The 23,969-nt window shown below is 39.4% G+C and overlaps 1 protein-coding gene across 1 annotated transcript; it reads left to right on the forward strand.

The window, feature by feature from the left end:
- The first annotated feature begins 170 nt into the window (after positions 1-170).
- Positions 171-23,954, forward strand: LOC116289223 (uncharacterized). The gene is made up of 29 exons (XM_089032354.1): positions 171-495; positions 7,189-7,419; positions 7,869-8,014; positions 8,491-8,683; positions 8,778-8,885; positions 9,769-9,873; positions 10,041-10,137; positions 11,220-11,256; positions 11,560-11,791; positions 12,059-12,107; positions 12,603-12,727; positions 12,816-12,920; positions 13,032-13,177; positions 13,290-13,380; positions 13,462-13,598; positions 14,805-14,964; positions 15,041-15,084; positions 15,735-15,795; positions 15,892-15,949; positions 16,126-16,244; positions 16,387-18,268; positions 18,428-18,528; positions 18,626-18,685; positions 18,988-19,138; positions 20,987-21,060; positions 21,457-21,522; positions 22,094-22,236; positions 22,531-22,660; positions 22,907-23,954. Exons 1-29 carry the CDS (start codon positions 304-306, stop codon positions 23,090-23,092), a joined length of 5,229 nt encoding a protein of 1,742 aa, XP_088888480.1. The 5' UTR covers positions 171-303; the 3' UTR covers positions 23,093-23,954.
- The last annotated feature ends 15 nt before the right edge of the window (positions 23,955-23,969 follow it).

The raw sequence follows: 23,969 nt of genomic DNA on the forward strand, positions 1-23,969 counted from the left end.
ACGTGAAGGAACAAAGATGGAGAAAAAGGATACATTTACACGAAAATCAATAGTCAATCGGAGACTAGTCGCCGGCGCCAATCATCCGAATGATCCCGAGATCCCGACTAATTCCCGCGTGTTTCTTGTACTGTACTCTAGTCCCAGTCTTCTGATCCAATCACTTCCTATTTTTCCAGGAAAGCATCTGAGAGCGTCAGTTTATTATGATTCCAAGTAAAACATATTCCTACTTCCAAGAACCAAGAAACAGCCGAAGAGCTGCAGAAAAATTTTCCTATTAGATAACGCCATGCCAAAGACATGGGTGCAAACAGCGTTTTAAATGCGTTTCGGCGGCATGTTTTGGGACGAAGAGAGGTGGATGAAGGCGATATTCCAATCAATCCTTTGTCTCAAAGTCAAAGTTGCCCTGGAAAACAACAACTTATAGTTTACCTTGCGGACAGAAACGAACCTTTGAGACTAGATTACCGACCAGAACAGACCGTAAGGGTGAGTAAAGAGTATGTGATTTATTACAAATAGTTGTACAAGAAAAATGGACCCATGCTTCTTCACTCACTTTTATAATTCTTCACTCACTTTTATAATTCTTAGTCTGAATCCCTTAGACTTTAGTTTCAAAATAATAATAAGATGTGCTTTTCTCTCTAATGATAAAATCTAGGCTATTGCCTTTATATTTTTTCCTTACATTTATGGTCATGTTCGTTTTATGTTGTTTTTTAATTAACTTTGTGCTTAAACTTACTATTTGATCTTAATTCTTATTTGTCAAGTTCAAGATAAAACTCCTTTGATTTCTCAGAATTTGGATAAAACATTTCAGCTAAGAATGCATTTTGTTTCGCTTCGTGTTTCTCAGAAATCGCCAGACTACATGGTAATGGTTATAAGAATAAATTATGTATTGATTAAAAGAATATGTGACAGAGTCAAAAGACACTATTTCGGACAGTAATTATTTAGTCATAAATCTATATTTTTAATTAGGAATGCCTCGTGTACACATAGGAATGTAATTCTTTAGTTAACTGTTTGCGTGGAAAATGCGTAAGCAAGAAATAATTTCCGTACGTAATTACATTACAGTGAGTCATGCCTAGGTTTGGCGCTTGTTTACGTAAGTTCGTGTTTGGGACATCCTGTTTGCGCCTAGGGCGTGCAACATTGCATAGGATGTGTAAGGTCTTAAGAATGCAGGTTTTTCCATAAAAATAGGCCCAAACTAAGCTTAAATCAGTGTAGTAAAAGTTCTTGAAGACGTTGCGTTGTCTACGGATATTTTCACATATCAAGACAAGGAATTCTCTACGATGTAAAGAGATATCCTGTAATCTCGTTCCCGTTTTTTTTTTATGTATTGTAAAGTTGTGTGAATTTTTCAATAAATTCTTTTGTCAAAACCACTTGCAATCTGATTCATAGCTGAGCGCCTTGCCGCCGGTTACATTTTTGGTGTCAGAAGTGGGATTGCAAGAAAGTTGACATTAGTAGTTACTGATTATTTACCAACGGGAACGAGACTGAAATCATGGCAGAAGAAGCTGTGGCTGCACTCACAGAGCAATTGGCTGCACTCAAGGCACAGCTGGATGGCATGCAGGCTGAAGGAGGACCCCCTGCCCAACCTGTTCCTGCACCAGTGGTACAAGTGACAGTGCCAAGGGAGAAGAAGCTGAGAAAGTATGCTGGTGGCAGAGACGACAAGGTGCTTGAAGACTGGATAGCGGATGCACAGAGGTCTGTGGCTGCCCAGAAGTTAACTGATCAAGAGGCGGTGGATTTCCTGTACCATAGCTTAGAAGGAGCGGCTCGAGATGAAGTTCGACTAAGGCCTGCGGATGACTGGACAGACCCGGAGGGTTTCTTCAGGATTCTGAGAGACGTCTTCGGAGAGAAGCTCACCAAGACCCAGCTTCTCCAGAGGTTTTTCGCCAGAAAACAAGGTGACAGGGAGCCCATCCAGGACTTTGCCCATGCCCTGATGTCGATGGCGGAGCACATAACCAGAGTACACGTAGGAGCCCTGGAAAACAAGGACCAGAACCTCAGAGACACATTCGTTGAGAACTTGCGTGACAACCTGTTGCGCAGGGATCTCAAGCGCTATATCAGAGAACATCCCGAGAAGACCTTCAACGAGGTGAGGCAAGAGGCCTATCATAGCTCGGAAGACACAGATAGAGGAGCACATCGCCATGCAGCGGCCAAGGAGGTGTTGGTGGAGAGCAACCAAGTAAATGCCATCCAAGAGCTTACCGCAGGACAGAAGGCCCTGGTGGAGAAGCTCATGCAGCAACAAAAATTGCTGGATGAGCAGCAGAAGCTGCTAACCCAACTTACCATGAAGTTCGCGAGCCCATCACCACCACGAGGTCCCCCACGTGGTCCGAGGAGATGTTACAACTGCCACGAGCTTGGACATCTTTGGCCGAACTGCCCAAAGCCCCTGAAAGACAAGGCACCAGCAGCACCACAGAAGGAGTCAAACTCCAGCTCTCCACGGCAGTGAGCCACGCCGTGGAGAGGAACTGTAGTGGCTCTAATTCTCTTTTTCAGAACGAAAAGTTTGTCGGGACAAGTCCCACAGTGGTGGCGAGGATTGGCGGAGTACCTGTGAAAAGCTTAGTGGATACGGGCTCCATGGTTACCCTCATCACCGAGTCGTTCTACAGGGAAAAGCTACAGCCAACCCTTGGAGACCTACACCCTGAAACAAGATTACTGCAGCTGCGAGGAGCTAACGGTTTGGACATCCCTTACATTGGATATATCGTCGCTGCAGTAGAGATCGGAGGAGTGGTGGTCCCTGGGTGCGGCATCTTCATCACGAAGGACACAGCAGCCACTACAGTCATGCAGAGGAGGGTACCTGGCCTACTGGGAACCAACGTTCTTGGGCAGGTGCCCCAATACCAACAGATCCTGCAAGATGAAGAGAAGAAGAGTAAACGTAAAACTGGGTTCGTGAAAGTAGCCGGCTCAGACAAAGTCTGGGTCCCTGCTTTCACAGAATCTGATATCTTGGTCACAGGCCCATCATGGGGCACTGATGCTGTGATCGAACCCCTTGGTGTACCAGTAGAAGGAAACCTCACCGTGGCCAGTACTCTCGTGGATACTACCAAGACGTGTTACTATGTCAGAGTTGCCAACCAGACGGCAAAGGACATATGGCTAAAGCCGAGGACGCGGATTGGAATTGTGCGAGAGGGAGAGATGGTCAAGAGAGGAGAGCAGTTGGAGTTCCTACACGAAAATAACATGGTGACAGTGTGCTGTAACCTTAGTGCTGACCCGCAGATGCCACCCCAACGGGAAGCTGTGGGCAAAGTACGTTGGCAAAGGATACAGACACCCCCTCACGGGATTACCCTGGAACATTTCCCCGGGACGGAACTTCAGAGGGAGAAAGCTCTCCAGATGTTCGAAAGAAATGAAGAGGTGTTTGCTTCATGTAAGGAGGACCTTGGCTGTACAAAGACAACATATCATCGCATCTACACAGACGATGATGTGCCTGTCACAGAGCGTTACAGAAGGATTCCTCCAAACCAATACCAGGAGGTGCAACAGCATCTACAAGACTTGCTAGAAAAAGGAGTGATATGTCCAAGTGAGAGTAACTATGCCTCCCCAATAGTGCTTGTACGAAAGAAGTCTGGAGCCTTGAGGATGTGCGTCGACTACCGGAAGCTGAACCAGAAAACCAAGCGTGATCAGTACCCCCTACCAAGGATAGAGGAATCACTGGAGGCACTGCGTGGCGCAAAGTACTTTTCCACCATAGATCTGGCATCAGCCTACAATCAAGTTGAAGTCCATCCTGATGATCAGCACAAGACTGCGTTCACAACGCCCATGGGTTTGTTTCAGTACACTCGGATGCCGTTTGGACTACAGAATGCCCCAGCGACCTTCCAAAGGTTGATGCAAGGAGTCTTCCGAGAGGACATACTTCGCACCCTGATGGTCTATCTGGACGACATCATAGTCTTCTCATCCACCATTGAAGAACATCTTGAGCGGTTGGAAACGGTATTCAGTAAGCTGAAGCATCATGGATTAAAGGTTGAACCAACCAAGTGTCAACTCTTCAGAGATCGGGTGTCCTACCTGGGGCACGTGGTCTCTGCTGACGGTGTCGAGACAGACCCTGAAAAGACAAAGGCAGTTAACGAGTGGCCAGTTCCCCAGACAGTGCGCGATGTGCGATCATTCCTTGGTTTCGCGTCTTACTACAGAAGATTTGTCCCCAAGTTCGCTCAAGTGGCAGGTCCGCTGCACAAGTTAGTTGCTGAGCTCGGGAGCGGAGGAAGTAACAAGACCACCCGGAAGCAGATTGGAGTACTGTGGACAGAAGAGTGCCACAAGAGCTTCAACAAGTTAAAGAATCTACTAACCTCAGCACCAGTACTGGCATACCCGGACTACACCAAGCCCTTCATCCTAGAGACGGATGCGTCCAATGAAGGATTGGGAGCCGTGCTGTCCCAAGAACAGGACGGAAGAGTCAAAGTGATCGCTTATGCCAGCCGAGGCCTGAGAGGTGGAGAGCGAAACATGGAGAACTACTCATCGAGGAAGCTGGAACTACTAGCCTTGAAGTGGGCTGTATGTGAGAAGTTCAGGGAGTACCTGCTGGGATCGAAGTTTGTCGTCTACACAGACAACAACCCGCTGACATACCTACAGTCAAAGAGTAAGCTGAAAGCTGTGGAGCAGAGGTGGGCTGCAGAATTAGCAAACTTCAACTTCACGATCAAGTACCGCCCTGGACGTCACAACCAGAATGAGGAACCAACCACAGTTGAAGTAAGAAGTACACTAGCCTACTCTACCAATACTACAGACCTACCAGAAGAGGTACGTCAACATTTGATGGTATCAGCAGCGTTCATAAGCAACACAGAGACAAGTGCGCTGGAGGAGCAAGCAACCTCATTCCCAACCACACCTCTCACAGAGATCCAACGACTACAGCAGGAGGACCCATGTATCAGTCGTCTCCTCCACTACCGAAACCTTGGACGTCGGCCAAGTAAAAGGCAAAGCCAACAAGAGACAAGGGATACAAGGAAGTTGCTTAGTCACTGGAACAGGATTGAGGAAAGCCATGGAGTTCTCTACCGCCGTACAGGAGTCGGACAGGGAAGTGAGCTTCGGTTACTGCTACTCCCCACATCAATGAAATCACAAGTACTGAAGGGTGCGCACGATCAATGTGGACATCAAGGACAAGACAGGACAGAACAGCTCTTGAGGAAAAGATGTTGGTGGCCCGGTATGCAAGGAGATGTGAAGCAATGGATCTCAAATTGTGAAAGATGTGTCATTGCCAAAGGATCCTACCTTCCAGTCAAGACGCCGATGGGCAGCCTACTAGCTACTAGGCCATTGGAAGTGCTAGCGATGGATTTTACCTTGCTTGAGCCTGCAACAGATGGAAGAGAAAATGTCCTCGTGTTAACAGATGTGTTCACAAAGTTTACAATTGCTGTACCTACCCGTGATCAGAAAGCTACAACCGTAGTCAAGACCCTGATTAAAGAATGGTTCCTTGTGTATGGAATCCCCCAAAGAATACACTCTGACCAAGGCAAGTCATTTGAGGCAGAACTAGTCAAGGAATTGTGTGCAGTGTATGGAATTAAGAAGTCAAGGACAACCCCCTATCATCCTCAAGGAAATGGGCAGTGCGAAAGATTCAACCGTACACTACATGAGCTTCTAAGAACTCTACCAGCAGAAAAGAAAAGAAGGTGGCCTGAACACCTGAAAGAGTTATGTTACGCCTATAATGCTACGCCACATGCAACGACTGGATACTCACCCTTTTACCTGATGTTTGGTCGAGATGCCAAGCTACCTTTGGACATTCTACTTCCTGATGATGACAGACAAGTGACAGTAGACAACCAGCAATGGATTACCAAGCACCAGACTCGTCTACGAGAAGCTTATACCACTGTGACACAAAACTTGAAGGAAGCTGCTACCGTCAGAAAGAAGATCCATGACCAGAAGGGCAGAGCACTGGCCGAACCACTACAAGTTGGAGAGCGAGTACTCCTTCGCAACCGTAAAGTCAGAGGAAGAAACAAGATTCAAGATAAATGGGACAACCAAGTGTACAAAATCGTCGAACGAAGAGACAACAATACATATGTCGTTGAAAGAGCTGATGGACATGGAGGAGATAAAGTTGTTAGTCAAGGAGAAATGCAAGTGTGTCCAAGACCAATGCTGGAGATACGAGGACGACACAAGCAAGCTGACAGGTCTAGACAAACATGTACTGCATCGCCAGAATCATCAGATGAAGAAGATGACATTGGAGGAATGACAATCGCCTTTTCAACCAATGACAGAACCAGCTGAACCTGATGATGATGATGATAGTGATGATGCGTCTGAGGAAGAACTGGCTGCACCTGTACTCCGACGTTCCACAAGGACAACGGCAGGCCAACACCGCAACCTCTATAATGTTCCAAGATCCGCACTTCAGCACTGACGAGTCCACCTGCGTATCATTGTTCCTGAATTTGCTCGAGGACGAAGCAAACAAAAAGGAGGGGCAAGTGTGACAGAGTCAAAAGACACTATTTCGGACAGTAATTATTTAGTCATAAATCTATATTTTTAATTAGGAATGCCTCGTGTACACATAGGAATGTAATTCTTTAGTTAACTGTTTGCGTGGAAAATGCGTAAGCAAGAAATAATTTCCGTACGTAATTACATTACAGTGAGTCATGCCTAGGTTTGGCGCTTGTTTACGTAAGTTCGTGTTTGGGACATCCTGTTTGCGCCTAGGGCGTGCAACATTGCATAGGATGTGTAAGGTCTTAAGAATGCAGGTTTTTCCATAAAAATAGGCCCAAACTAAGCTTAAATCAGTGTAGTAAAAGTTCTTGAAGACGTTGCGTTGTCTACGGATATTTTCACATATCAAGACAAGGGATTCTCTACGATGTAAAGAGATATCCTGTAATCTCGTTCCCGTTTTTTTTTTATGTATTGTAAAGTTGTGTGAATTTTTCAATAAATTCTTTTGTCAAAACCACTTGCAATCTGATTCATAGCTGAGCGCCTTGCCGCCGGTTACAAATAGGAATATATTATTGGTGGAAGTGTTTATTGAATGTCACGTTAATGTATTCAATCTTTATCTTATAGGATGTCTGTGAAGAAATTGCCAAAGAACTCAAAATATCACCCTTAGCCCTACCCTTTTTTACCCTGGTTTCCAGACCAGAAGGTCACTTACTCAACCAACAAAAGAAACTGTCCAAAACAGAATGTGAACAGAAATATGACTTTAAACTAGCATTCAAGGCATGCCGAGCATCAAGATTCAAACAGCCTGACATTGATGATATAAATGTCATAAAGTATTTGTTTCACCAGGTATTATAATGATAATAATAAAGAATTTATTGGCAAACTCATTTAATATAACATTAGTTTACATTGAGGCCAAGAAAGAGTATGTATGCATTATTATATTGATGTCCTTTTTATGCATCAGGACGGTTAGTGTGCAGTGCATGTCAGTGTGGCAATAAGTTTTTTAGCTTGGTTATGACTTCTGCTCAGGTTGTTAAAGCATTAGTCACCACCACCACCAGCCTTTCTCAAAAAAGTACTCGCCCCCTCCCCCAAACAACCCATGAAAATTTTCAAATTCAAATTGATAGCCAACCCGTGTATGTATGACAAACTTTTAGAGCCCCCAATCATTTCATTACCCACCTCCCCCCCCCTCCACTCAACATATCTGCCTAAGCTCTCTCCCTATATGCTCTCAATTTTTAGGTATACGGTTATATAAATAAACATTTGCTATTATTTTTTAGAGTCGACAGGAATTTCTTCAGCACAAAATCACCTTTCCTGAAGAAGAAAAAGAAGATAAGAAACATTTTGTGAAGTTGGTGGTTCTTGAATTGATACATAGCGCCACACGGCATCAAGTCAAACCACAAAAGCTAGTTGATGATGCGTAAGTAATTGTTATGGATGATTTTGTCTTAAATTCTTTATAATAATTATATGTTTAGAATTTGTGTGAATCACTGCAAGTGATTTAGTCTGATTTATGTGGCAAATCCTTCAATTTATTCAGCCACGCTTTGGACTTTAATTTCAATTAGTAAATTAATGATAATAATGATAACTGCCATTCTTATATAGCGCATGTTAATGATCTCAATGTGCTTTAAGATGATTACAATGAATGATTACAATGATTGGGGGACTTGACGGACTGCTATTATGGCACAAATTGCAGCCATGCAGTTTACTATCATGAGTGTTTGTTAGCAATATTGATGCTCCCAAGGCCAGGCTGCTGACACTTGCATGAATTTACCCCAAACAGGGCTTCATCCATGGACATGAAAATATTTTTTTACATCTGTACAGACACAGTAAAATAGAAAGATTGATTGTGCATGAATGTGGTGTTCTTTTTCACAGAAAACAGTACAGAGTAACAGAGTTGTTGAGAAGAGATGTATTTCGACAATATGGCATCAGAGAAGTTAAAAAATACATCAAAAAACTCCTGCCAAGTTTTCAATCATTGTCCGAAGAAAAGTTAATGTTAGAATACCTTCATGTGGTGGAGCAATCTGAAAAGTTCTTTGTGTTTACATTCACTGTGTACAAGGTAAGACTTGAATAAGTATTGATCATTGTTTCTTCTGCCATTGTTGCTATTTACATTCATTAATTATTAATTTTGACATGTCTAAACCTGACAGCAATTTGTAGCAAATGGAAGAAATCATAATGTGCAGTATGAACTACTTATTAGCCCTCAATTTGGAATTAAGAAAAAGGAAGTTGATCAAGCTAATCAATCAAGCCAAGTAAGTGTGCATTCCCATTTGAAGTTATATAGTCCCCATGTTCTGTCATCCATCCACCCAACCTTCTATGCATCTACTCATTTTTCTGTCCATCCATATCCACCCATCCACTCCTCCATACATTTCCCCACCCAACCACTTATTTGTCCAATCATCCATCCATCCATCCAACCTTCTATGCATCTACTCATTTTTCTGTCAATCCATATTCACCCATCCACTCCTCCATACATTTCCCCACCCAACCATCCATTTGTCCAATCACCCATCCATCCACCCAACCTTCTATGAATCTACTCATTTTTCTGTCCATCCATATTCACCCATCCACTCCTCCATACATTTCCCCACCCAACCACTTATTTGTCCAATCATCCATCCATCCATCCAACCTTCTATGCATCTACTCATTTTTCTGTCAATCCATATTCACCCATCCACTCCTCCATACATTTCCCCACCCAACCATCCATTTGTCCAATCACCCATCCATCCACCCAAACTTCTATGCATCTACTCATTTTTCTGTCAATCCATATTCACCCATCCACTCCTCCATACATTTCCCCACCCAACCATCCATTTGTCCAATCACCCATCCATCCAACCAACCTCCTACCAATTTATCTACCATTCATTTTTTCTTTCTTTTGTTTGTTCATTTGTTTCTTAATTCATTTAATTGTTCATTTGTTCATTCATTCATTAATCAAAATTCATTTCTTTAATCTTCCATCGTTCTATAGTCACCATACATTTATTTTCTTGTTTGCCCTGGATTTAAAACGTTTTATATACATAATATATAAAATATAATTGTATTTCTTAACTCATATTTTTATGAACAATTCCTGAGGAGTTTTATTACTATTATTTACTCTAGGTACCAGAAGTTATTGTCAAAGATTTTTCGCAAGTTTGTGGTTTGGAGATCGAACAAACACAAAGTAATCAAATAATCATATCGAGAATGGAATCTAAAGCAGAGGTAAATGATCTTTACTTCAAATACCTTCAGCTCTATTCTTAGACTACTCATCTATTGATTTGTCAAAGCTTTTAGTGTCTTGCTTTAACAAAAGTAGGAGTAAATTCAAAGTAATTTAATTTAAATTATATACCGCATTAATATCAACAATGTTTAATCTTCTCTAGGTTTTATCTGCATGTTCACCTCAAGATGCTCAATCAATCGTAGCAATTATCAATGGGTATTACCGACTTCTTGTAAACCGCTACAGAAATCTAAATGGTGAGTAAAAATAATATCTATAAACACCAACTGAAGGGTTTGCATACATATAAATAATGTATGATTGATACCAACATGAAGATAATATCATGCAAACGAATGCTGTGAATTCAGGGCTTAGCCAGGATTTTGCCTTGGGGTGAGGGGGGGGGGGGGGCAGAACCAGTTTTCAGAACATTGGTAAGTCATTTGAACTTATCACCTGACTACTTAAATGTTTAGGTTTCTACAGTGCATGGGAAGGAATTTTATGATATAGCCATTGGGTTAAAATGATGGGTTCAGCACTTTTTACTGCATAATAAGCTAACATTGATTTGTTGCTTTAGATCATGATTTATTACTTTCTTTAATTTGTTATAGAAAATAGTTATTCTGGCTGTATCTGTTTGATTTTTTCGGTGAAAAAATTAAACTTAAAAATTGTGACACGTTTATTGCTAAGCTAACCTATTTGCGACAGGGTTCGTGCTACTCCTTAAGTTTCTTGAAAACTCCTTGAATTTAATTCACGTTTTCAAGGGCACTTGAAAAGCTCTTGAATTTTATGACTTTAGAGAAACTTCTTGGAAACTCCTTGAATTTTACTTTGATCATTACTTGGTTCTAAAATAGATCTAGTCAGACAGATCGGAAAATCTGAAAGTCGACCATGTGCAAACACGTGTAAAACCTTGGCATAGTTAGCTGAACAAACTCCTTGTAAATTCATTTTTGGGTCCTTGTATACTCCTTGAATAGTACCTCAGCACGAACCCTGTTGCAATACTAACAAGAGGGTTGAGAAAGGACCTTCTTGGTCCCCCTGGCTATGCATGCAGCTGGCTAATATTGAATATTGGCAACTTTTCTTTACTGCTGTTAACTGTTAATTCATTTTCCTTGTGTGTATTAGCTTGCCATTTTTGTCATACTTGTGACAGTATTTTATAAGTTTGTAAATATTGGTTTGAAGGAACAAAAGTAGATAATTTTGTGTTTGACAGGATGTTATACTTCGAATTCTTTGGGTTCATCAATCTTGAACAATAATTTTTTTAAACGGATATCTTTAAAAAAGATCTTAATATGAACTCTTTCAGGTTTGCAAATGCCTTTGAAATTTCATGGACCAATAAGGTATGAGTTTTATGTTGATTATGATTAATATAATTAAATTTAAAATAGAGCTTGTTTTTTATCCCAGCAACAACTTCGGCCATCCCTGGCTGTTACAACACTTTGTTAAGGATGGTGCCTACTATTGAGAACCAATTATTTTTTGAAATAACTATGTGGAATCGATTCTTAAACTATGAAAAGGCTTATTCTACCATGATTCTAATAGTTGGCTATAACATATATATTTTTAGCTTCGTGCACCCTATTTTCGATCATAGACATCACAATTACATAACACTGTCATTTTGCATTTGGTTTAAGTCGTGAAATGAGTATGTCAATCTTGCAAGCAAAGGGTGAAGAGGATGGACTGTTCTTGATCAGGCAAAGCAGGAGAGTGTTTAGTAACTATGTACTGTCTCTAATGTATGATAAAGGCATCAAACACTATGAAATCATTAAAAATGATGGTCTCTTTATGCTGAAAGACACTACCATCGTTAAGAAGTTCAAAAACCTTGATGCCTTCATCAAGTACTACAAGGAAAATCAGGTATTAATGATATGTTTTTCTTTCCCCATAAAATCTAACATGTTAAATTCCAATGGACTTAACTTTACCCTTGGTGTAATGTTTTCCCATTTCAGGCCACATATTCATTCTCTGATACTCTAGGGAATGACAAATGGTCTGAAATGGGAAAACAGTGGATTAGATCTATTCAATCTGTTAGATAATAGTTATGTTTGATCCCAGAGGTTGTATCCTGAGGTTGTTTCAAATAAACTATTATTTACATTAACTCTTTATTATCTCCAGGATGGCCTTTCAGTTTGCTTGAAGAACATTTGCCCTCCGAGTGAGACAGGTACACTTTCTACATGAATCAATCTCACCGAACAACTTTTCTAGTAATAATTGAAATTTGTTTAAGTGCTTTTCAAGATATACACCTATTTCAGAAATCGTTGTCGCACCAAAAGCCCTCAAGCCAAGACCGCAGAGAACACCAGTACTTTAGATGTAATTAGTTTATTCATGGTGCATTTTCATAGTTATTGACTTCACAAATTGCTCCAAGCAAGGCTGCTTGAGATGATAATTTGTGTAGAGCTATAGCCACTTGCATGAACCAAGAACAATAATTAAAAGTACCGACGTTCTCTGGAGCCTTGGCTTGTTACTTGAGGCTCTTGGTGCAAAGATTTTCGAAATAGGTGTGTATAATTACAAAATGAATGGAATACAGGATGTTTGAAGAATAAGATTTCAGGAAATTGAGAATACCATAAGCCTTATCCCCCAGCCCTAAATGTTAGCAAATATTTCAACAATCTATTTAAAGAACATTGGTTCCTCACAGATAATGATGCCCTATTGAATGGTTATCCTCTTGTACCTGTTGCACCACGCCCTCAAGATCTGAACCAGTTTGGTTTAGAATCTATCAACACACTAGACATCAAACTCTTACGTCCCATTGGAAAGGTAGGGATTACATTCACAACTGCAATGTCAAGGTCAACTGTAAATATTAATTAATATTAATATACATTGTTATCTTATCTTATAATAGGCTGGAGAGTTTGGAAATGTTATTTTATCAGAGTGGACTACAAAGAAAGGAGAAAACCCTCAGAATATAGCAGTGAGAAAGTTAAAGAAGAAAATTCTTGATGAGGTGAAGTTGTCTTCAGTGCTCTTCTTTAACCAAATAATGATCAATAATTAATATTTCATTATCCATTTATCCATTGCATAACAAAGCATTTTTTATTAATCTTACATACAGAGCTTTTTTGATGTTGAAAAGAGATTAATAAAACTGATAAATGTTAACATCATTCGCCATTATGGACTAAGCAAATTGAAAGACAGTGTTGGATTGATCACTGAATATGCTCCAGACAATCTTGAAACCTATCTAAAGAATGCTGTGTAAGTAATAATACAATTATTAGTACTTTGCATTACTTTCATGAATATATTGATCCTATACATCGTCAGCAATAATTATTTATCATTATTGTCTTAAATATAATGTCATTAGTTCCCAACCAGAAAGGAAAAGCATCAGCAAGAAAAGTGTGATATTGTTTGCTGCACAGATAGCAGAAGGCATGATGTATCTCAAGGACATGGTGAGCTAAATAGCCAGCTGTCTAACGCAGCTAACAAATGTTTGTTAGATCTAATGTGTGATTCTCCTTGTGATCTGCTAGAAATGTGTCCATGGCCGACTCAAAGCACATAATATTCTAGTTGCTACAGATGAACAGATCAAGATTGGTGATATTGGGTTGATTGACCTAAAGAACCATGGTGGAGAATTCATGGGTGTTGATCATGCTAGTGCAGGGTGAGTAGCTAACTGGTGATTAACATTAATCCATCCAATGCCGTCAATCATCTTGACCATGCTAGTGCAGGGTGAGTAGCTCAGGTGATTAACATTAATCCATCCAATGCCATCAATCATCTTGACCATGCTAGTGCAGGGTGAGTAGCTCAGGTGATTAACATTAATCCATCCAATGCTGTCAATCATCTTGACCATGCTAGTGCAGGGTGAGTAGCTAACTGGTGATTAACATTAATCCATCCAATGCTGTCAATCATCTTGACCATGCTAGTGCAGGGTGAGTAGCTAACTGGTGATTAACATTAATCCATCCAATGCCGTCAATCATCTTGACCATACTAGTGCAGGGTGAGTAGCTAACTGGTGATTAACATTAATCCATCCAATGCCATCAATCATCTTGACCATGCTAGTGCAGGGTGAGTAGCTCAGGTGATTAACATTAATCCATCCAATGCTGTCAATCATCTTGACCATGCTAGTGCAGGGTGAGTAGCTCAGGTGATTAACATTAATCCATCCAATGCCGTCAATCATCTTGACCATGCTAGTGCAGGGTGAGTAGCTCAGGTGATTAACATTAATCCATCCAATGCTGTCAATCACCTTGATCATGCTAGTGCAGGGTGAGTAGCTAACTGGTGATTAACATTAATCCATCCAATGCTGTCAATCATCTTGACCATGCTAGTGCAGGGTGAGTAGCTCAGGTGATTAACATTAATCCATCCAATGCCGTCAATTATCTTGACCATGCTAGTGTAGGGTGAGTAGCTCAGGTGATTAACATTAATCCATCCAATGCCGTCAATCATCTTGATCATGCTAGTGCAGGGTGAGTAGCTAACTGGTGATTAACATTAATCCATCCAATGCTGTCATCTTGATTATACTAGTGCTGGGTGAGTAGCTAACTGGTGATTAACATTAATCCATCCAATGCCGTCAATCATCTTGACCATGCTAGTGCAGGGTGAGTAGCTCAGGTGATTAACATTAATCCATCCAATGCCGTCAATCATCTTGACCATGCTAGTGCAGGGTGAGTAGCTCAGGTAATTAACATGTCAAATCTTACTGATGATTTACCGTGACTAAATGCAGTGACGTGACATTTTAAACAATGAAGATCATTTTAAAGATAGTAATCAAACAAGGGATGTATGAATAAGGATTGATGAGGATTTGCTCATTTCCCCCCAGATATTGTTGGCATGCCCTAGAAATGTTAGTAGATCCTAACAACACCCATCCAACTCATGAAAGTGATGTCTGGTCTCTTGGTGTTACCATGTGGGAAATGTTTGCTCTCAAGAGGCCGTTCCACAGCAGTACTTCTTCTAGTCCTCTGCCACGTGAAGAGGTATAAATAGATAATCAAAGTTTCTTTTCATTTGTTACAGAGTACATAGTTTACAAAACCTTTTGTTTTGTCGTAGATCCTAAAACGATATTACAGAAAGCAATACTTGAGTACAGAAAGGTATGATTAATTGGTATAATAAGATAATAAAAGTTTTCTGGGTGGTACAACTGCTTGGGTCTAGGTTTGTAGGAGTGTTTTATCGGGTATAAAACATGAGTTGCAGCCAAGTGGTTTTAAACCCGATAAAACGAGATCTGCAAGTTTATTAAACAGCTTAAAAAACTCATGATGTATTTTCTCATATTGTACCGAATAATTATTCTTTACGAAATGAACCAAGTTTGATACTAGAGAAAATCCAAGTTAAAGTTATGCAAGTGAAGGCAAATCTATATCAGATGTAATACCTCCTTCATGGTCATGATTTCTAGTGTGTTTCCTTCATGAATTATTAATGAGTTTTTTAGTTGTAAATATAAAATGTAGTTGTAGTGTGTGTGGAGGGAACCTCAAGGAAGAGCACTATACTGTGAGCAGTGGTTGTAAAATATGTTTTTTTAGTTGAACTTTTAATAATTAATTTATATATTATTATTAATTATCATCTCATCATCATCATCGCCATGCATCAACACCACCTTTAGCATCATCATCATCATCATCATTCTTATTATGACAACTTAGAGATTTTGAAATAAATTTGAGCTGTCAGTAAGTGAGTGAAGTTTTTGAATTTACCTGATGTTTTTAACCTCAACTGATTATAGAGAGAACCTACCAGAAGCTGTGGCAGTCGTAATCCAAAAGTGCTGGAACCCACTTGAGGAGGTAAACTATTATAATAATATCCAGTATTAAGGATTAAATATATCTGTAACTTTCTGTTTTGGATTACTTTTAATGAAATATATTTCATCCTAACAGGACCGCATATCATTTTCAAACATTGTAACTGCTCTACGTAGCCTCATCTTCAGAGCAAGTACGTCATTATCAATCCTAATTATACTAACTAAATGATTCATTGAAAGTAAAGTTCCAGCAAGTTCTCCTACTTTCATGCTCTCTATAAGGGGGTACTTAAAACACATAAAAAAGTATATACAGTTATATGACGTGTAAGGTTAATTATTTTACATTACATGATTATCTTAACAGCTGCAGAAGAATCCATGTCATATTCACATGAATTGATATTAGAACAAAAGACAGAGGACTGGGAGAAGCCAATAATACAAACACAAGAGAAACAGCCATCAAGCAAACAATTGCAACTGGTAAAAATATACATTTATCTAATAATTACATTGTGATGCTTACATGAAATGTTCAATTTATCGGATATGCCAGCGAGTTGGAACAATGTTAAATCTCAATTTTATCATGAAACTTTACACATTTTATTATTGTCGTTCACAGATTACAGCAGGTGACAGCTATTCTATGATGGCCCCAAATGAAGACAATAATCACCCATTTGGATATACATTAAATACCATTCGGGAGAGAAAAACAAGCTTACATAGAACATTTTCTGATCCTGGATCTCCTACACATGTTTATGAAGAAACTATTAATGAAAACTTGCTAGTACTACCTCAACATACAGTCAGCCTAACACGTACATCATCATACCCACAATCTAAATTCTTTACCCAACAAGAAAGGTCTTCACCCACAGGGGAAAACGTGGTTGCCAATGATGCAACTGACGAGAAGAAGGCAAGGAGCTTCACCCAACAAGCAGCAGACTGTATGGTGTATCATGGATATGTAAGGAATACTACATATGGGGTTACTAATCATGATAGAGACAACCAGCTGAGGAATGACAGTCATTTAGAAGAGGATCAGCCTACAATGGATGTAGAAGATGAAGCTATGGAGTTCTTAAAAACAAAGGTTTTAAAAGTGTCTTTCGAGCAAGAACACCAAGGACTTAAAGATAAAGAATCTAAAGAGCAGGATAGAACAAATCTAGAGCAAAAAGAACATAAAGAAAAACATGATTCTGCGATGGATTTCTTGGGAAGCATAATGCGACAAAAAAGAATTATAACTGTTCCTTTATGCACCCCTCCACAACAACGGCCGTGGCTTGGCAGTAGTACCACTGGCCAGTATGTACCTCATTTGGGTGTTTCCAGCCCACTTCAGCCAGGCAGTAGTACCACTGGCCAGTATGTACCTCATTCGGGTGTTTCCAGCCCACTTCAGCCAGGCAGTAGTACCACTGGCCAGTATGTACCTCATTTGGGTGTTTCCAGCCCACTTCAACCAGGCAGTACTACCACTGACCAGTATGTACCTCATTTGGGTGTTTCCAGCCCACTTCAACCAGGCAGTACTACCACTGGCCAGTATGTACCTCATTCGGGTGTTTCCAGCCCACTTCAGCCAGGCAGTACTACCACTGACCAGTATGTACCTCATTCGGGTGTTTCCAGCCCACTTCAGCCAGGCAGTAGTACCACTGGCCAGTATGTACCTCATTTGGGTGTTTCCAGCCCACTTCAACCAGGCAGTACTACCACTGACCAGTATGTACCTCATTTGGGTGTTTCCAGCCCACTTCAACCAGGCAGTACTACCACTGGCCAGTATGTACCTCATTTGGGTGTTTCCAGCCCACTTCAACCAGGCAGTACTACCACTGGTACCACTGGCCAGTATGTACCTCATTCGGGTGTTTCCAGCCCACTTCAACCAGGCAGTACTACCACTGGCCAGTATGTACCTCATTCGGGTGTTTCCAGCCCACTTAAGCCAGGCAGTACTACCACTGACCAGTATCAAGATCATTTTGGTGGAATAAGTCTCATTCAGTCAGGCAGCAGTACGGCTAGCCTAGTAAGTGAAAATCATACCTTATTTGACCAGGGGCTGGAAGATTTTGTTATGTATCGCCAAGATTCTGGAACAGAAAGCACATCTTTGGATCAATGTGAAACAGGAGATTTTGCAAGTACATGTCTAGATAAACATGGATATCATGGATACTTTGAGGAACATTCTTTGTCAAGTGACACAGCAGACAATTGTTCTGAAACAATTGAAGAAATATCTAGTGGTTGGTCTTGCGATGTTCCAACTGTAGGGTGTAGCAATGGTTACAGAATACAAGCACCGATCAACACCTCACCTGTACAAGAAAACACAGAAGGACGTCAGCCAGTGTGTGAAGTTTCAGCAAGTTCATCTGTAAAACCTGTATTTGAAATGAACCAGCATCCTTCTTTAGAGATGACAGGCATGTTACCATGTGACACACCTGCCACCAGTCAAGATAACCATAGTGAAGGTACATAAACTAGGTGTCAACTACTTAGTGAGTATTTAATAGACAAATATTTAATGATGGGCTATGGAAGGACTCAGACAATCAAAGTGTTAAACTAGTTTTACTGATAGTGTCTTTACTAATAAGTATTTCATATCTTGACTGGTTATTTTTTTCCAGAGGAGTTGAGAAGACTCAGACTCAAGGAATTGCAGGAAAAAATTGACAAAGACTTTAGAATTGAACAGATAAATCTGTCTAGACAGGAATGCATTGGAAAGGTACTTAGTAAAATAAAAGCACTACTGACAATTGCACTGTTACAATGGCTAACCTTAGACTCATTACAAAGATCTTCTTGTTTGTTTTCTTTCTTAGGGCAACTTTGGCATTGTACGCAGGGGGGTATTACAAAAATATGTCAAAAGTGTGTCAAAGGTGAGAAAGTTTCCTTCATTTTGGTAAGGTTCTAATTTTGTGATATCGATATCCAGGAATCATTTCTCTTGGGCGGGGCATGGGAGAGGATGCAGTTCCAAATAACCTCAATATATCATTCTTTTAGAAGAGGGAGAAATGCCAATACATTACATTACCCCATTTATGTTGTTCTGCTATTTCCAGTAGCCTATGAAATAACCTAACTTTTACTAAAACTTGCTTTGAGACGTACTTAGCTGACCAACACATGCTAATAATTCAACCCTTAACAAATTGTATTATCAATGGTTTTTTTTCAGAAAGAGGATGTGGCTGTCAAAGAGCTACTGAAATGTCCAGGTGAAAACTACCTACTGGATGACTTCATAACTGAAGCAATAAACATGCAGGAACTCAAGAAAATAAAAAATATCAACATAGTCACCCCAATTGGCATTTGTCTCGATACAGGTACTAATAGTGTCCTATCCTAGTCACCCTAATTGGCATTTGTCTTGATACAGGTACTAATAGTATCCTAACCTAGTCACCCCAATTGGCATTTGTCTTGATACAGGTACTAATAGTATCCTAACCTAGTCACCCCAATTGGCATTTGTCTAGATACAGGTCCTAATAGTATCCTAACCTAGTCACCCCAATTGGCATTTGTCTTGATACAGGTCCTAATAGTATCCTAACCTAGTCACCCCAATTGGCATTTGTCTTGATACAGGTACTAATAGTATCCTAACCTAGTCACCCCAATTGGCATTTGTCTTGATACAGGTCCTAATAGTATCCTAACCTAGTCACCCCAATTGGCATTTGTCTTGATACAGGTCCTAATAGTATCCTAACCTAGTCACCCCAATTGGCATTTGTCTTGATACAGGTACTAATAGTATCCAAACCTAGTCACCCCAATTGGCATTTGTCTTGATACAGGTACTAATAGTATCCTAACCTAGTCAACCCAATTGGCATTTGTCTTGATACAGGTACTAATAGTATCCTAACCTAGTCACCCCAATTGGCATTTGTCTTGATACAGGTCCTAATAGTATCCTAACCTAGTCACCCCAATTGGCATTTGTCTTGATACAGGTCCTAATAGTATCCTAACCTAGTCACCCCAATTGGCATTTGTCTTGATACAGGTACTAATAGTATCCTAACCTAGTCAACCCAATTGGCATTTGTCTTGATACAGGTACTAATAGTATCCTAACCTAGTCACCCCAATTGGCATTTGTCTAGATACAGGTCCTAATAGTATCCAAACCTAGTCAACCCAATTGGCATTTGTCTTGATACAGGTACTAATAGTATCCTAACCTAGTCACCCCAATTGGCATTTGTCTTGATACAGGTCCTAATAGTATCCTAACCTAGTCACCCCAATTGGCATTTGTCTTGATACAGGTACTAATAGTATCCTAACCTAGTCACCCCAATTGGCATTTGTCTTGATACAGGTACTAATAGTATCCGAACCTAGTCACCCCAATTGGCATTTGTCTAGATACAGGTCCTAATAGTATCCTAACCTAGTCAACCCAATTGGCATTTGTCTTGATACAGGTACTAATAGTATCCTAACCTAGTCACCCCAATTGGCATTTGTCTTGATACAGGTCCTAATAGTATCCTAACCTAGTCACCCCAATTGGCATTTGTCTAGATACAGGTCCTAATAGTATCCTAACCTAGTCACCCCAATTGGCATTTGTCTTGATACAGGTCCTAATAGTATCCTAACCTAGTCACCCCAATTGGCATTTGTCTTGATACAGGTACTAATAGTATCCAAACCTAGTCACCCCAATTGGCATTTGTCTTGATACAGGTACTAATAGTATCCTAACCTAGTCACCCCAATTGGCATTTGTCTAGATACAGGTACTAATAGTACCCTAACCTAGTCACCCCAATTGGCATTTGTCTTGATACAGGTACTAATAGTATCCTAACCTAGTCACCCCAATTGGCATTTGTCTAGATACAGGTCCTAATAGTATCCTAACCTAGTCACCCCAATTGGCATTTGTCTAGATACAGGTCCTAATAGTATCCTAACCTAGTCACCCCAATTGGCATTTGTCTTGATACAGGTACTAATAGTATCCTAACCTAGTCACCCCAATTGGCATTTGTCTTGATACAGGTACTTGCAGTAGTCTGTGAGGGTATTGAACACATTACCTTCACCAATATTCAGTTTGCTACCCTTCATGTCCATGGTAATCTCTAAGTATTTAAAAAACAGCATGGTTTACAATGACCTTTCAGTCAAATTGGTTTGCATTTATTTTGCAGACCAAGAGGTTTTCATGATTGTAACAGAACTAGCTCCTTTGGGTGCTCTACCTAAATACCTTAAAGAAAAAAAGGTAAAAATATTCTAACCTGCATAATGGTATATTTGGTGTTTTTTTAATATCATAGTGGTTAATAATATTTAACAATTATTCGCCAAAGTCAAAGTGATCATCTGTGAATATTTTACTGAGTTGTGAGTGTTCTAGTGGTGAGGTAAATATTTACCAATAATCACTGAGCCTGAGGTGAATTATTGTTTTAGTATAATTTTATACTCAAATATCAGAGAACAGACGGAATTCTGAATTTAAAAAATGTTACTTCTGCTTTGTCAAACTTTGGGAATTCTCACATAATCACCACTTGATTAGTGACTATCGACTCACAATCACTGGTCACTCAACCAATCACAATGCAGGAAACTCTATGTTCACGTCTAATATTATACTGAAATGTGTTTTATTTAGGAGAGAATTGGAGTTCATAAACTTCTGGAATTCTGCTTACAGATTGCAAATGGAATGAAGAGCTTGGTAAGGGAAAATATTTATATTATACTACATGCTCAATCCATCTTATCATCATCACCATTATCATCATCATCACCATTATCATCATCATCACCATTATCATCATCATCATCATGTTCATATTATATAATATACTACATGTTCAATAATCATGATTTACATACTCTCATCATAATCATCATCATTTTACAGTGCAAATACTATAACTGGGGCCGCTTAGACAGTGAGAACCAATCAAATTGTAGAATAAAAACAATGCATTCTGACTTTGGGTAGTGGAGCCAATCAGAAACTAGTAGAAAACAATAGCCTTTCAACATATCTTTTTATTCCCACGAGAAAATGATGATCGCTATCTAGTTTACATGCAGTCCAGGTTTCTGCTAGGCTCCACTAGCCAAAGTTGGAATGTATTGTTTTCTTTCTACATTTTAATTAGTTCACTTGTCTGTCTAAGTGGCCCTGGTTACAGTAGTTTCACTACAACCACATGATGATGATCATCATCATCATTTCATCATTGTTTTCACCATCATCAACATCATCACCATCTCAACTTCTATCTAATATGCAGGAAAATGAAAATGTGTTGCATAGAGATCTAGCATTAAGAAACATCCTAGTTGCAGCTGAAGATCAAGTCAAAATCAGTGACTTTGGATTGTCACGACTAAGTGACTACTATAAAGCAAGAGGTGGAAAATGGCCAATAAAATGGTAAGTTATGTGTATTTGTGGGCATACAGTTTAATTATAAATAGTTATTTCTGCTATAAAACTACAGCCATTTTCTGCTAGTGGATATTCTGCTAACTTAGTAATATAATATATAGAGAGAATAAGAGAAAAATATTTTTCTCTTATTCTCTCTACTTCATTATACACACCAAATGCATAATTTATTACTAATATAATATATATTTATAGAGAGAGAGAGAAGAGAATTTCCACAAGTAGATGGTGGGTGTAGTTTTATAGCTGAAATATCCAGTCATATTATTTATTATCCAGGTATGCACCGGAGAGCCTTGAAAATAACAAATTCACCACAAAAAGTGATGTCTGGAGTTATGGAATTACAGTATGGGAAATGTTCCACTATGGAGAAAAAAAGCCATATGATGGTATTGACAATGAAAAGGTGATGTATACACCTGCAATATAATGCAACTGGAATTGTTTACACATTCAGACTGGTTTTGAAGTATGCTCACAGTTTCTATTTGTTCAGTATATTACTCTTTTACAGGAGATGGAAAATGATTTTTGATGAAATTTCAAAGAATATTGACTGGAAGCCATTACAGATGCACCATTTCTGAAGTGCTACAAATGATTGAATTCCTACCAACATTCCTACCAATATCAAATTGTGTTATTCTTTCAGGTGTTGGAATACATTTTAAATGGTAACAGGCTTCCAAAACCTGACAATTGTCCTGATGGTGTTTATGACATTATGCTGCAATGCTGGGATAAAGACAGCAAGAACAGACCCACGTTCTATTGTCTTTGGAGAAATCTAATCCCAGATGAAATTAAGAAACTCCCACAAGATGAAACTATAAACTAACTATGCATGAAATGATGCCATTCTTAGGATGTCCTAAGTGATAAGGGCAGGCTTATTAAATACCATCTAGACCTCACTCATCAACATGAGTTCCAGTAGTTTAGTTAGTAAGAGCATATGACTGGCAAACAGAAGGTCACAGGTACAGTCACACCTGGGCTTGGAATTTTTTTTGAGAAAATGTTTTTCTTGATGAAACACAAATCACATGTTAAATAACTTTCCAAGCAAGGAAAACACCTTAATACTTACATTCTTAGGACATCTGGAAACCCTAGACCCTGCACTCAGAGCACCATACCTTTGTTGTGAATGAATTGTACAAAGAAGGTTTAGATGTTATTCAATATTAGATCCAGGTAAGGGGGGGGGAATGTACTCCATAATTTTGCCTGTTAGTGAAGTACACTTTTACCCAGGTAAACCACAGGTAGACCAAGCTTAGATTTTCGATTCTAGATGTGAATACACTCTTAGTAATAATCCATAGTTATGTAAATGGTTACACCAGATAAAGCTAGACTGTATAACCTTTTGACTTCAACACTAGCAAGATATCGTAAGAGGATTTAATTTCAGTACTTTACCCTTTATTAATATTAAAAAACAATAATTTATTATTACAATAATGCACTAGAGTGCAAACAATATAACCGTGAAACTTTAGTAATACTAAATAGCACAATTTCATGCAAATTCCATTGTTTTCTATTGTTTAATTAGCACTATTTTGTACTATTTAGTAATTAGTGTTTCACGGATTAATTGTTTGCACTCTAGCTCACAAATAGCATAGCTAATCTAGGAGGGTTTGTGATATATAAAGAAAAATAATACTACAATAAAAAATATTAGAATATTAGACATACATGTATAA

The sequence above is a fragment of the Actinia tenebrosa genome, unplaced genomic scaffold, assembly GCF_029948245.1.
Source record: "Actinia tenebrosa isolate PJP-AT-01 unplaced genomic scaffold, QUT_ActTen_1.0 PGA_scaffold1__47_contigs__length_23844297, whole genome shotgun sequence".
NCBI lineage: Eukaryota > Metazoa > Cnidaria > Anthozoa > Actiniaria > Actiniidae > Actinia > Actinia tenebrosa.